The sequence below is a fragment of the Saccopteryx leptura genome, chromosome X (assembly GCF_036850995.1).
Source record: "Saccopteryx leptura isolate mSacLep1 chromosome X, mSacLep1_pri_phased_curated, whole genome shotgun sequence".
NCBI lineage: Eukaryota > Metazoa > Chordata > Mammalia > Chiroptera > Emballonuridae > Saccopteryx > Saccopteryx leptura.
Genome location: NC_089516.1, coordinates 24,394,781 through 24,409,854, shown reverse-complemented (window position 1 = coordinate 24,409,854; position 15,074 = coordinate 24,394,781). Strand labels below are relative to the sequence as shown.

Genomic DNA, 15,074 nt, shown 5'->3' with positions numbered 1-15,074 from the left:
CCCAGTGGGTTAGGAAGAACCAGTTTTTCCATCTCCCCAGGGTATAACGGATTCAACCCCAGACTATGGGGGAAGGTGCTTCTGTGCTCCCACTTTAACTTGTGTATAGCGAAAGCCAAGAAGGTGACCATAGAAGCCTGCGAGTCTAGCCTAGAAAAAAGATCTGATTGGTTAGTGGGAGGAACCAATGCAAACCCATATAATATTAAAGAAACTGATTGGTTAAAGCTAATCCTTCTCAATGCAAAAATATAAACAGGCTGAACAAAGATCTGGCCCTTCTCTCTCTTCTTCCTGCTTGGAAATATGCACTCCCCCCATTTGTTTGTGAGTCTTTCTAAGCAGCCATGCAGTCCTAAAAACCCACATGGGCCAGCCAGCTTCTGGCAGCCAGGGGGACTCCGAGCCTGGACACAGCACCAACGGGGCACAGCCAGGAACACAGAGTTTGCTAACCAGACGAAGACAAATAGGACTGCACATGACTCAGAATGTCTGGACTCTGATCTTTATGCCGGGCTTCATAGACTTTTTCCTTTGGTGGGATAGACGGAAATGAGACACTGAATACCTATGGGGAACCTGCTATTTCAACCCTGAATAAATCTTACTGTGAAAACCTAATCTCCAAACGTGGGTCGTGTAACCTGCTTTTTCTGCGATTCCATGTAAGAATCACATTTTTACCAGCAAGAAGACTATTTGGGCCAGATCACAGAGGAACATGTATATCAAGCTAAGATATTCCAGAGAATATTGGAAAGACATTGAAAGGTTCAAGCAAGAGAATGGGGTGATCATATGTATATTATTACTTTGTCTAATGTTATGACACTTTTGAGGGAAAGAGAACTCTACGGAGTCTATTGCAGACATGTAGGCAAAATACAATAGAGCTTTGCCATGGTAATGTGTGAAAAGAGGGTAGTTCTGTATTTGAGAAATTAGTAACCAATTACATATGCTGTTCAGTGAGGCTTAGGAAAGAATCTAGAATGACTGTCGGGTTTCTTACTTAATGGATAAAGTAGATGGTGGTTTATTACTTGTTTTCCATGTCATTATTTCCATTTTATGAAACCAGCATGCAGAAAAGATAGTGTGATCATATTTATTTTTAACATTCTAAAATGAAGGATTTCAGAGCATAATCTACAGGCCATCAATCCCCATCTTTGACGCACAATGATACCAAAAATAATAAAATAACAATGATAGCTTTGGTATATGCCTATCACACTTACAAAATATAATCGGCACAGATTTTTAGATATTGTTACAAAAGTTTCCAAAGTGCCTGCCTGCTCTTAGGTTGGCCCAGCAGAAGACCCTAGAAGAAGGTTCTGAGAGCAGGTGGTTTATTTGGGAGTTGAGGAAAGTATCAGTAGGGGATTGAGGAAGTGAGACAGATGTGGCAAGACACCAGTAAAGGATGGTGCATTATCAAGCAGGGTACCACTGTGGGCCACCGGAGCTCTACCTCACTGGGAGAACCCTAGAACCCTAGAAAAACACATGCCTCACAGACCCTTCCCCTAGCATTATTGCGCTGGAATATTCAGACCCCCATGCCTCCTACCATCAGTCATTGGTTACATGCTGCTCCAGGGAAGGTGGAGTGGGAAGAGGGGACCGTCAGTTCCCTGGTGTGTCTAGCCTGCCACTTAGATGGCAAGGTAGACTTTGTGGCAACACAAAGCCTTCGAGGAATGAAATGCCAGTGATGGTATGGAAGCCAGACTGTTGGGTACTGAAGTGGTAAGGGCGAGGTGTTTGGGATTATTCTGTTCTAGAATCTTCCTAAAAGTGTATTCATATTTGGTTCTCAGGATTGAGAATAGACGAGTTTTAAAGTTTTAAGTATACTACTGATGTTCTAGGTCACCTTCAGGAAGATAATTTAATAGAAACTCATGTTTGTTATTGAAAAAAAATAAGGAATTCCATTGTCCACTATCCTAGCTATAACAAAGTGAATAAGGTTTTAATGAGTAATATTAAATTTTAGAAACTTGGATGTTAAACTGAAAATGTTTTCAGCCTGACCAGGTGATGGTGCAGTGGATAGAGCTTCAGACTGGCATGTAGAGGACCCAGATTCGAAACCCCAAGGTCGCCAGCTTGAGTGCAGACTCATTTGGTTTGAGCAAGGCTCACCAGCTTGAGCCCATGGTCGCTGGCTTGAGCAAGGGGTCACTCAGTCTGCTGTAGCCCCCGGTCAGGGCACATATGAGAAAGCAACCAATGAACAACTAAGGTGCCGCAATGAATAATTGATGCTTTTTATCTGTCTCCCTTCCTGTCTGTCTGTCTCTATCTGTCCCTCTCTCTTCTCTGTCACACAAAAAAATAAAGAAAATGTTTTCAGACTGCCATGTATTCTTATATAGTTGTCTGTCCTTTTATTTCAGTTGAGAGAATTCAGAATCAGTGGGATGAAGTACAGGAACACCTTCAGAACCGAAGGCAACAGTTGAATGAAATGCTAACAGATTCAACACAATGGCTGGAAGCGAAGGAAGAAGCTGAGCAGGTCTTGGGACAGGCCAGAGCCAAGCTCGAGTCGTGGAAGGAGGGTCCCTACACCACAGATGCAGTCCAAAAGAAAATCAAAGAAACCAAGGTTAGAATCAAAAATATGTTCTTAACATTCAATTCCCGATACACTAGATACAGTTACACCAAAGATTGAAATTTAATATCTTTAATATAAATTTATTAAAAGAAAGCTACGTTTAAGCTGAAATGAACAGTAGACAAAATAGAGATTAGATGAAAATTGATGTCTAATTTTTATCTTAAAATTAATTTAGTTAAATAACCTGGATATAATGGGCCAGTTTTTATAATGCACCAGCTTTCTTTTTTTTCAATTTTAACATTGCGCTTTATTTTTATTTTGTGATGAGTATAATTTTGTAATCAGTTTGTTATAATTTACTTGAATTGGTGGATAGGGTCTAACAGTCCCATACACACATCCACACACCCCCTTAAACCAGAGCAGATATATGTTTACTTCTATTAAATATTGATGTTTCCCCATAGAGCATGTATTTTTTTTTTTTTGCTCAACCCTTCCACCAGCCCCAACCCAACTCACCAACCCGCATCACAGCTGTCAGCCTGCTCTCTATGTATGAGTCTGTCTCTATTTTGCTTGTTAGTTCATTTTGTTTATTAGATTCCCCATGTGAATGAAATCATATAGTACTTGTCTTTCTCTGACTGGCTTATTTCATTAAGCACATTGTACTATCTTGTAAGAATACGTCAAAGTAGATCTACATACTTATATAGGAACATAAAGTCAATCACTGAATTCCTTCCTAGAAAAAGTGACAGGTCTACTGTTTTCTACTTTATTTGAGGGCCCTGAATGGAGGAGTGAAGAGAGGATGTAAGGGTAAAGGCAGAGATAAGCTGTGCTTACTTTCTCCGCCCATTCTCTGACCTCCAGCCCAACCTCTCTTCTTCCTCCTCTTTCTCCAAGAAACTGCATCATATTTTTGTCTACTTAATAGTCTACAACTCCTCAGAATAAAAGAAAGAAAGAAAGGAGAGGAAATAGTTTATTTGACTATGTTTTATCAAGCACCATGCATGGTGCTTTACCTGAATTTAATTCTTTCAAACCTTATATTTATCGGTCAGTTTGGAAAGACTTTAAATGTTAAACAAAGGGTAGCCTTTAGGAAATTTTAATTTGTTTTCTTCTTTTCCAAGTAAGAGGAGAGGAGATCACATGCACCCCAACTGGGATACATCCAGCAAACCCCATCTGGGGCCAATGGTCTGCCCGTCTGGGGCCATGCTCACAACCAAGCTATTTTTAGCACCTGAGGCGGAGGTTCCTTGGAGCCATCCTCAGTGCTCAGGGCTGATAGGCCCCAAACAACCAAGCCATGGCTACGGGAGGAGAAGAGAGAGAGAGAAGGGGGAGTGAGAAGGGTGGAGAAGCATATGGTCACTTCTCCTGTTTGCTTAAAGCAGAAATCAAACCCAGGACATCCACACGCCAGGTCGACACTCTACCACTGAGCCAACCGGTTAGAGCTAGGAAATTTTAAACAGGGAAGTAAATTGGTGAAAACTTGAGCAGAGAGATTGACCAAACCTTATGTAGATTTTTTTTTTCTGGCAGAAAAATGCCTTCTGCTAAGAATGTATCTGAATCTTAGATTAGCTATGTCACCTGAGGGAAAAAATCTTATAGTTTTCTTGGATAGAGTGGCTTCCACTTCTAAATTGGGCAGTGTTTATTTAGACTATGCTAAGCTATGTAATATGTGCATACACTAAATTCATTTGAAAAAGAAACACTGAAGTCTCAGTAGCTTAATTCAGTAAAGGTTTAGTTTTTCATTGTGTCGCAATTTAATAGAGGTTGAGGAGCCCTTCCTGGGAGCTCTCCCTCAAATGGTGACTTGGAGAGATCAGGCTTTTTAAATTTTGTTAAACTATCTTTTATTTTAATTAAAAAATGTTTCCATTGATTTAAGAGAGATAGAAGAAAGGGGAAAGAGAAGCATCAATTCTTTGTTCCACTTAGTTGTTCTGTTTAGTTGTGCACTCATTGATTGCTTGTTCTGTGTGCCCTGAAAGGGAGTCACACACACACAACCTCAGCGCACCAGGATGACGCTCTATCCACTGAGCCACGGAACCAGGGCTAAACTATGAATTTAAATTCACAACTTCCCAAGGTCACTGCAGGAGAAGAAGAGAAAATGTGATCAATTCATGAGGTTCTATTGCCAGGGCTAGAGATTATGTACATCACTTCTGCCCACATTCTGCTGAACAAAACTTGATCCCAATTTAATTTCAGGAAGAGTAAATGGACCTGACCAGGCAGTGGCGCAGTAGATAGAGTGTCAGACTGGGATGTGGAGGACCCAAGTTTGAAACCCCGAGGTCGCCAGGTTGAGCACGGGCTCATCTTGTTTGATCAAGGCTCACCAGCTTGAGCCCAAGGTCACTGGCTTGAGCCCAAAGTTACTGGCTCGAGCAAGGGGTCATTCTGTCTGCTGTAGCCCCCCCCCCCTCAAGGCACATATGAGAAATCAATCAATGAACAAAAGAATCGCAAAGAAGAATTGATGTTTTTCATCTCTCTCCCTTCCTGTCTGTCTGTCCTTCTCTCTAACTCTCCCTGTCTCTGCCACAGACACACACACAAAAAAGAAGAGTAAATGGAAATTATGAGCTAGTGAGATTTTAGTCAGTCTCTGCCATAGCTACTTTTCCAGAGGACCTGAACTACTATGAGGACAAGGTTTTTATTTATTTGACAAGAATGTTAGAAGGTCACATGGCATTTTGCAGACTTATCATTACTTCATTTGGAGGCAACATGTAGACAAATAAATATTCATTCCTTCACAAGATACCTGTTACTACTAAGATTTTTCTCACTCAGATGAGCACTGATGGGTTAGGAATCTCTTAAAATGATTTTTCCAATTCCTGACAATGTGAAATATAGAATTTATATGGCTATTCTCATAAAGGCACCGATCTTACCCATACGGTACACAGTATGTTATGCTATTACTTTTTCCTCTCAAAAAATGTCTGATTCTATTCATCTTGTAGATCATGGAACAAGATGGTTAGCTGGTGAAGAGGGATTAGCAGGGAGAAAGAGTTTGGACTGGGCCCTTGATTTCTTGATTTAGATGAGGGGTAAGGAGGAGAGATGAGAGGCATATGAAGTGCCAGATTTCATTAGGGAAAGAAGATTCTGGAAGGTGGCAAATGAAAAAGGATCATCTTAAAACCTTTGAGAATTCTAAAGTGGTAGCAAGAATGATTAGGATTTACCAGCTTTTCAAAAAACAAGGAACTTTAAATAAAAAACAAAAAGAATTGCAAAGGAAAATATGAAAGCAGAAAAAAGAAACAATTTTATTGTCAAAACAAGTAAGGTGTCTTAAACACCTAAAACAAAGACAAGATTGTATTATAATTACTATCTTTGTCAAACTTTTGAAATAAAAAAAAAATTGCTTTTGAATAATAAGTCTAAAAGGGCATCAGAAAAACGACTCAGCCATTATCCATGGAAACTGATGTTTTTGTCTGTGTTATATATGGGAGGAATTTAATCATATGTATTGCTGCAACTTCAATGGAAGTTTATAATACAGATAAAGATGACCAAAGCCGTGATTTTCCTGTCATTTCCTGAATTACATATGCTAAGAGTAATTCCAGTACTAACATGTAGCGAGTGCTTACTTGCTGTTTGTCAAAAACTGCTATTTACTTTACCTATATATAGTGGCTTATTTCATCCACTCAAAAACCTTCCATGCAAAATACTATTATTGTTCCCAGTTTACAGGTAGGAAAATTGAAGCCTAGAGAAATTCAGTAACTCCTCTTACAAGTAGCAGAGTTAGGATGTGAATATGTAGCAATTACTCTTGTAACTGAGCTCACAGATTTTCTATTCTACCCATTGTCTATGTCAGGGGTCCCCAAACTTTTTACATAGGGGGCCAGTTCACTGTCCCTCAAACCATTGGAGGGCCGGACTATAAAAAAAAACCTATGAATAAATCCCTATGCACACTGCACATATCTTATTTTAAAGTAAAAAAACAAAACGGGAACAAATACAATATTTAAAATAAAGAACAAGTAAATTTAAATAAAAAAACTGACCAGTATTTCAATGGGAACTATGGGCCTGCTTTTGGCTAATGAGATGGTGGTGCCCCTTCCGGAAGTGTGGCAGGGCCGGATAAATGGCCTCAGGGGGCCGCATGTGGCCCGCGGGCCATAGTTTGGGGACCCCTGGTCTATGTGCTTAAAACAAATCAAGAGACACCCTGAGAATCAGAATAGGAGATAGTTGTAATAAGGAATTGGCAAATACGATTAGATTACACTCAAACCAACAGGTAGAAAAGAAAAGCCATGAAATTGTATACTTGGGAGAAGTTTTCATATTCTCTCTTACTAAGAAAAACTAAAAACATAATTGCACATTGGATTCCATTTGTAATGAAACTGCTCTTTTTAATTCTTATAAAAGTCAGGGAGCCTATAAAATGAAGGTCTGGACTTTATGTCTACTGGGCTGTCATTACTGAGTGATGTTAGCTGGCTTGTCACTTAGAATTTTCTTTTAGGACGAAAATGTGAAAAGAGACATAAGGAGACATTGGTTGATTTGACCAAAGATCTTTGTGCTGCATAAATGTTTTCTGAGTCTTTGTGCCTAAGATTAGTAAGAGAGCCAGGGCGCCTTGTAAGGCGATCATCAGGCTATGTCTACAGAGTGGGAGAGCTGTGATTACAGCAGCTCACATCCCTCCCTGGCAGCACTGATGATTGTCCTCAGTGTCACCGGGACATGATTTCAAAGGCAGCCACCAGCACTGTTACGTTCTTTGAAAATTTAAACCAGTCACCATATCTGAACTAAAGAAAGAAAATCACCTACACTTCTGATATTTTAGTAACCATAATTGCTAATATTTACCTCTAATCTCTTCTATTTCATATCTACATTTTTTTTTCATTTTTCCGAAGCTGGAAATGGGAAGGCAGTCAGACAGACTCCCGCATGCGCCCGACCGGGATCCACCCGGCATGCCCACCAGGGGGCGATGCTTTGCCCCTCTGGGGCGTCGCTCTGTTGCGTCCAGAGCCATTCTAGCGCCCGAAGCAGAGGCCACAGAGCCATCCCCAGCGCCCGGGCCATCTTTACTCCAATGGAGCCTCGCTGCGGGAGGGGAAGAGAGAGACAGAGAGGAAGGAGAGGGGGAGGGGTGGAGAAGCAAATGGGCGCCTCTCCTGTGTGCCCTGGCCAGGAATCAAACCCGGGACTCCTGCCCGCCAGGCTGACACTCTACCACTGAGCCAACCGGCCAGGGCCCATATCTACATATTTTAATGGTCATCGTAGTGTAGATAAAATTTTGATTGCTGATATTAAAGTTAGGCTTATTGCCAAAATATGTATACGTGTTGCTATATAACTTTTAATAATTATCATTCTTAGTACTTTATAATATTTCATTAATTTCTGTCTTTAACCATTTCCTTACTTATTGGACATTTAACAAACCTACTCTCAGAGTTAGAAAACATAGTGGAGAAAAAATGGAACAATAATAACCTCTTCACAAAATAGAAATCAAATTTAAGATGGCATCTGGGAAAAGTCCATCTTGAAAGTGAGAAAGGCAGAAGGAGATGACAAATGGAGAGTTCTGATTGGGCCAAAGACTAGAATGTAGCTGGCCTGTTGTGTCAGTAATTAATGAGTGGGTCATTAACAGGTGCCAATAAAATCTCCCTGGCCATAAGAGATAAGTTGATATGCCATTGTCACCTAAAACTATCACCAGTGGTCACCATGGGATTTATTTCATTTGGCAGTGTCCTGGTTGACTTCACAAGTTGTTCCCCAGACTATTAAGATTGGTCCAAACTTGGCGATGAATTCTTGGAAAGATTGTTTTTTTGATGATTTTAAACTTTCTTTTCCAGTGTCAAGAGAAGTTACCCAGGCTTAGAGTTTTTGTTTATTTTTTGCCCATTTTAGCTGTTGAAAGAGAAATTCTTTTTTGTCTGCTTTGTGATTGCTTTTGTGTCAAATTCAGCATAAAAGCTTTTCAAACGTGACAGCATTAGCTGTTTTGTGCTTGACTGAGCTAAGAGTACATGAATTCAATAGAGAAGTAAAATCTTGTTTGAGTCTTGCTGATTTGGCTATATAATACTTAAAGCTATCTGGGTGAGAACTCCAATAATTTATCAAATTATTAAATAAACATGCCCAAGGCTACACAATATCTGTGTTTTGAAAACATTTTTTAGGGAACTTGAAACATGCATGGTAATCATATAATTAATTTAAAATATTGACCTTGTTATATATAATGAATACAGTAGCTATTTGAGGATCTCAAATTATTTTGTGAGGAAGGAAACTAATCAGAGAAACTTCTTCACATATGGAAGTAGGACCTTACAGTTTTAGTTACTTAGCGATGATGAACGTTATTTGATAATATCATTATCGCCATAAAGATATGTACAGTAATGGAAGCTGCATTCTTTCATACATTTTGTTTACTTTTAAACTGCACAAAATTAACTCAGCAAATGGATCCACATTGGCAGTGTAAGATTTGCATTTTTGAAACAATAATAAAAGCATCAGAAATCTTGTTGCTAGGACCTGCCATTTCTTTATGCATTTTCTTTATTCCCTTTAGTTCTCCCCTAAAATTTCCACATGATTAAGGAGAAAGAATCAATAACCTAATAGTGCTTTTCCTCCCAAAGTAGGTGTGAAGACATTAAACTTCTCAAAGCATACCCAGTGCTTCCTACATCACTGATAGAGCACAGAAAGTAACGAGTAGTTTCCCCAGGTGCTGCTCCGCTGTATAAATATTTAATGCAGAGCCACCAAGACTGAAATAGCATTATTCTCTGATTGCACCATATTGTGATTTGTTTCCTTTTCACTGTTACTTATTCCATGCTTGAAAATATAATGTGGCCACTCTATAAATCCACTCCTTCATAAAAGCAACAAATTGTAAAGATTGTCAAAATTGCCTTTTCTGAATTCTGGAAATTAACTACAGGTTGGCAACAATATGTAAACTGCTGTGCTTCAGTAAGAACAGCAGGGTTGGAGGCTTTTTAACTTGGCCTAGTTCCATCACTTTTTCCCAGCTACACAGTATCCGTGAAAATCAGCAGTCTTACAGCCACCAGAAAGGAAAGACCAGGATTGGAGTTCCTCAAAAACACCCATTTTATATTTAGAGCATTATCGCTATTTGATCTGAATAAACCTGTACACAAGGCCTTGTCATTGGTTTGACCTGACTTTGAGCCAACTCTCCAGAAACAAACCTTATCCCCAGAGTGCTTATTCAAAACAATCCAGCAGCAGTAGTTTAAATAGCAGGTGTCTGAGGCTGTGTTACCGATGGAGATAATCAGCGTCTGGACAAAAACTTAAAAAGAGTATCTGGGGAGTGAGATGTCTTCAGGGGACTTTGAAAAGCTCTGACATATTCCTGGGAGATCTAGAAGGCTACGTACATGTCTTGCCAAATAGAGAAGGTCAGTAAAGAGATATAAATTATAAATAGGGACTAAATAGAGATTCTGTACCAGATAGAGCACATATCTGAAATGAAATTTTCACTGGAAGAGCTCAACATTAGACTTAAGCTAGCAGAAGAATCAATGAACTTGAAGACAGATCTTAATTCCATTCTGAGGAAAAGAAAGACAAGAATTAAGAAAAATACATGACATTAAAACTAAAAGAACTGAGGGGAGAAATTGTAATTCAACAAAACAGAGACTTCGGTACCTCATTTTAAATAGGATAGAACAAGTAGGCAAAAGATCAACAAGGAAATAGGAGACTTGGAAAAACCCTATGAACTAATAAGACCTATGAACTAACAGTAACCTATAGAACACTCCACCCATTAATAACAAACTACACATTCTTCTCAATTTCACATGGAATGTTCTCCAGGATAGACCATATGCTAGGCAATAAAACAAATCTCAGTATATTGAAAAGAATTGAAATCATACAATGTAGTTTCTCTGAGCATAACTGAATGAAAGTAAAAATCAATAACAAGAGTAAAATTGTAAAAAAAAAAAAAAAAAGCATATGTGAGAAAATGACACACTGGATTCTTAAATAGCCATTAGGTCAAAGTGGAAATCACAGAAGAAATGCAAAACTATTTTCAGATGATGGGAAATAAAAAACACAATATAATGAAACTTAGGGGATGCAGCTAATGCAGTGCTTGGAGTGAAATCTATAGCTATAGTTACCTGTATTAAAAAAGAAGAAAAATCTCAACTGAGTGACTCAAACTTCCAACCTAAGAAACTAGAAAAAAAAAAAAAAGAGAACATTAAACCTAAAACAAGCAGAAGGAAGAAAGTAGTAAAGATATGAAATCAGTGAAATAAAAGGGAAATGAGAGAAAATATCAACAAAACCAAACGTTAGTTATTTGAAAAGATCAACAAAAATATTAACAATTTTTCTGCTAGAGTAAGGAAATAATGAGAGAAAAGTCTCAAATTACTAATCTTAAAAATGAAAGAATACATAACTTCTAACCTCAGAAATAAAACAATTATAGGAGGATATTATATATGGAAAAAAAGGAAATCAGAATAGACCTTAACAAGTAAAGAAATTGAATCAGTAACATAAAAACATTTACCGAGGAAAGACCCAGGCCTAGATGGCTTCCATTGGTGAATTCTACTAAACATTTAAAGAACTAATATCAGTCTTTCACAAACTCTTCAAAAAAATTGAAGAGGAAATAATATTCCATAACCAGAAACACCACAGGAAAAATAAACTACAGAACAATATGACTTATGAGTGTACACTAAAAAAGCCTCATGAAAATACTGTCAAACCTAATATAGCAATATATTGAAAGGACTGTATATCATAATCAGGTAAGAATTATTTCAGAAATACAAGGTTATTTTATTTTAACATACAAGATGCAATCAATGTAGTGTACCGTATCAGTAGAATAAAGGACAAAACCACATACTCATCTCGATAGTTGCAGAAAAAGCATTTGAAAAAGTCCAAAACCCTTTTATGATTAAAAAAAAACAAAACACTCAACAAATTAGGAATAGATTGTGTTGTCGGTTGAATAGTGTCCCCTTAGAAGATGTGTTGAAGGCCCAAACTCTGGTACCTGTGAATATGTCCTTATTTGGAAATAAGGTCTTTGTGTGTATAAAGTTAAGATAGGATCATATTGGAGTCTGGTGGGCCCTTAATCCGATATGACTGATATCCTGACAAAAGGAAGAAAGGAGACAGACACAGAGAGAAGAATATCAGGTAAAGACACTGACACAGGGAAAACATCATATAGCAGAAGAAGCAATGATTAGAAAGATGCAGTCTACGGCCATACCACCCTGAACGCGCCGGATCTCGTCTAATCTTGGAAGCTAAGCAGGGTCGGGCCTGGTTAGTAGTTGGATGGGAGAAAGATGCAGCTTCAAGTCAAGGAGCACTGAAGATTGACAGCTACCACCGGAAGCTAGAAAAAGGCAGAAGGCTTCTCCCCTATTTGTAAGTTTCAGATGGAACATGGCCTGCTGACACCTTGATTTGGGATCTGACCTTCAGAACTTTGACACACTTAATTCTCTTCTTTTACGCCACCCCGTTTGTGGTGTTTTTTCATGACAGTCTAGGGAAATGGTACAAGAGACTTTCTCAACCTGGTAAAGTACATCTAAGAAAAATCTACTGCTAACATCATGTTTAGGGGAAAACTGAATGTTTTCCTTTAAGGATGTCTGCTCTCACAGCTTCTGTTCACCACTGTACTGGAAGTTCAGGCCAGGGCAATCAGGCAAGAGCAAAGAAAGAGAAGAATTTTACTTCCTTTCTAGATTGGAAGGGAGAAAGTAAAACTATATCTATTTGCAGGTGACATGATCTTATGTATAGAAAATCCTGGCCTGACTTGTAGTGGCGCAGTGGATAAAGCATCGACCTGGAAATGCTGAGGTCGCCGGTTCGAAACCCTGGGCTTGCCTGGTCAAGGCACATATGGGAGTTGATGCTTCCAGCTCCTCCCCACCTTCTCTCTCTCTGTCTCTCCTCTCTCTCTCTCTCTGTCTCTCTCTCTCTCTGTCTCTCCCTCTCCTCTCTAAAATGAATAAAAAAAAAAAAGTTGGTCACCTTAATATTAAAAAAAAAAAAAAAAAAAGAAAATCCTAAGAAGTACATTAAAAATATTAGAATTAATAAATCAATTCAGCATATTTAGGATGCAAGATCAAAATTCAAAAGTTACTTTTCTTATATGCACTGGCAATGAATAATATGAAAAATAAAATTCAGGAAACTATTTCCTGTACAATGGTATCAAGAAATAAAATACTTAAGAATAAGAAGGGTGCGATACCAACACATTGAAAGAAATTAAAGAAGAATCATAGGAGAAATTAAAGAGCTAAATAAATGGGAAAATATCCCATGCTACCAGATCAAAAGATTTATTGTTGTTTCAATTACAATATCCCCAAAGTGATCTATAGATTATGCACAATTCTTACCAAAATCCTAGCTGGCTTTTCTGCAAAAATTCACAAGTGTATCCTAAAATTCATACTAAAATGGAAGGGACTAAGAATAGTCAAAACAATCTTGACAAAAGAACAAAGTTGGAGGACTCATAATTCCTAATTTTTAAACTTACTGCTAAGCTAAAGTCAGCAGGACAGTATAGTACTGACTTGAAGGTAGACATATAGTAAAATGAAATTAAATTGAAAGTCCCGAACTAAATCCTTGCATTTCTGGTAAATTGATTTTTGAGAAGAGTACCAAGACAATTCAATAGGAAATGAATAGGCTTCAAAACCTCATGCTTGGCTAACTAAATATCTACGTACAAAATAATGAAATTTGACCCCACCTCACGCCATATGCAAAAGTTACTCTAAAATGGATCATAGAGCCAAGTATAAGAACTAAAACTTAAACTCTTAAAGACAACACAGGAATACAATGAGCTAGGCAATTTTCTTTTACATATGACACCAAAAGAAAAGATGACAAAAGGAAAAAATGCATAAACTAGACTTCATCAAAATTAAACACTTTTGACGCTGACTAGATAGCTCAGTTGGTTAGAGCATTGTCCTGAAGCACAGAGGTTGCCGGTTTGATCCCCAGTCAGGGCACAGACAGGAACAGATTGATGTTCCTGTCTGTCTCTTGCTATCTCCCATCCTCACTCTCTAAAATCAATAAAATAAACATATTTAAAAAAATTAAAATCTTTTTTGCTGCAGGTGATATCATAATGAAAGTGAAAAAACAACCCACAGAACAGGGGAAATATTTGCAAAGTATATATCTGATAAGGTACTTGTATCCAGAAAATATAAAGAACTCTTATAGTTCAACTGAAACAAAAAAAGATAAATGAGTCAGTTACAAATCAACAACAGTTTTAATAGACATTTCTACAGAGAAGATATATGAATGGCCAATGAGTATGTGAAAAGATGGTTAACACCATTAGGCATTAGGAAAATACAATGAGTGTTGACAAGGATTTGGAATCACTGGAACACTCATACACTGCTGGTGGGAATAACTCCATGAAATACAAGTGCCACGTTCAAGAGAAATGAAAATACGTGTCCACACAAAACTCTTAGACAGACATTGGTAGCAGTATTATTTGTAATAGCCAAAAAGTAGAAAACAACTCAAATGTCTTCAGCTAATGAATGGATTCAAAAAATCTGGTAGATCCAACAATGGAATATTATTCAGCAATAAAAATAAATAAAGTGCTGCTATAACATGGATGAACCACAAAAGCATTATGCTGAGTGAAAGAAGTCAGTCACAAAAAACAGTTATTTGTAAATCTATTTATATAAATATCCAGTAAAAGCTGAAGGAGGGAGTGATTAATAGTGAGTGTGGGTTTCCCTGGAGAATGAAGAAAATGTTCCAACATTCATTCGATTATGCTGATGGCTTCCCAACTTTGTGAACATACTTAAAACCACAAAATTATAGACTTTAAATGAGTGAATTTTATTGTTTGTAAATTATATTTTAATTAAGTTTCATTGAAAAGGTATATGTACATGTCATCTTTTCTTATGTCTTCAAATTTTTAAACTGCTTTAAAAATAGTTTCTCAACTTTTATTAACAGTGGGACCTAGTTTTTATGGTGTCATTACACTAGCTTATTCTATTTCTGACCCTGGTTCCAAAATGTCTGGAGATTGAAGAATGACCGTGCTCCATGAGACAGGGTCAAACCTAAGTAGAGAGGTCAGTCAGGATAAGCTAAACTAATCCACAGTAACAAGCAATCACCAAACCTAGAGTCCAAAACAAAATTTGTAATTTATTCATGTTACATACCCCTTGCAGATTCACACGGGAGCTCAACATAGCTTAGTCACTTAGGGACCATGGCTGATGGCAGCTGCATCTTAATATATAATTTCATGATCAAAGAGGCAGGGAAC

At 37.9% G+C, this 15,074-nt stretch overlaps 1 protein-coding gene across 8 annotated transcripts in view; it reads left to right on the top strand.

Annotated features, from left to right (window-relative positions):
* The window catches only part of DMD (dystrophin), a 1,890,745-nt gene that overhangs the window by 1,223,429 nt on the left and 652,242 nt on the right, over positions 1 to 15,074 (top strand). For all 8 annotated transcript variants that reach the window (XM_066356826.1, XM_066356825.1, XM_066356822.1 and 5 more), the window contains one exon: positions 2,412 to 2,623. In XM_066356826.1, coding sequence (XP_066212923.1) covers positions 2,412 to 2,623 — 212 coding nt within the window. The remainder of the gene's footprint in view (positions 1 to 2,411; positions 2,624 to 15,074) is intronic.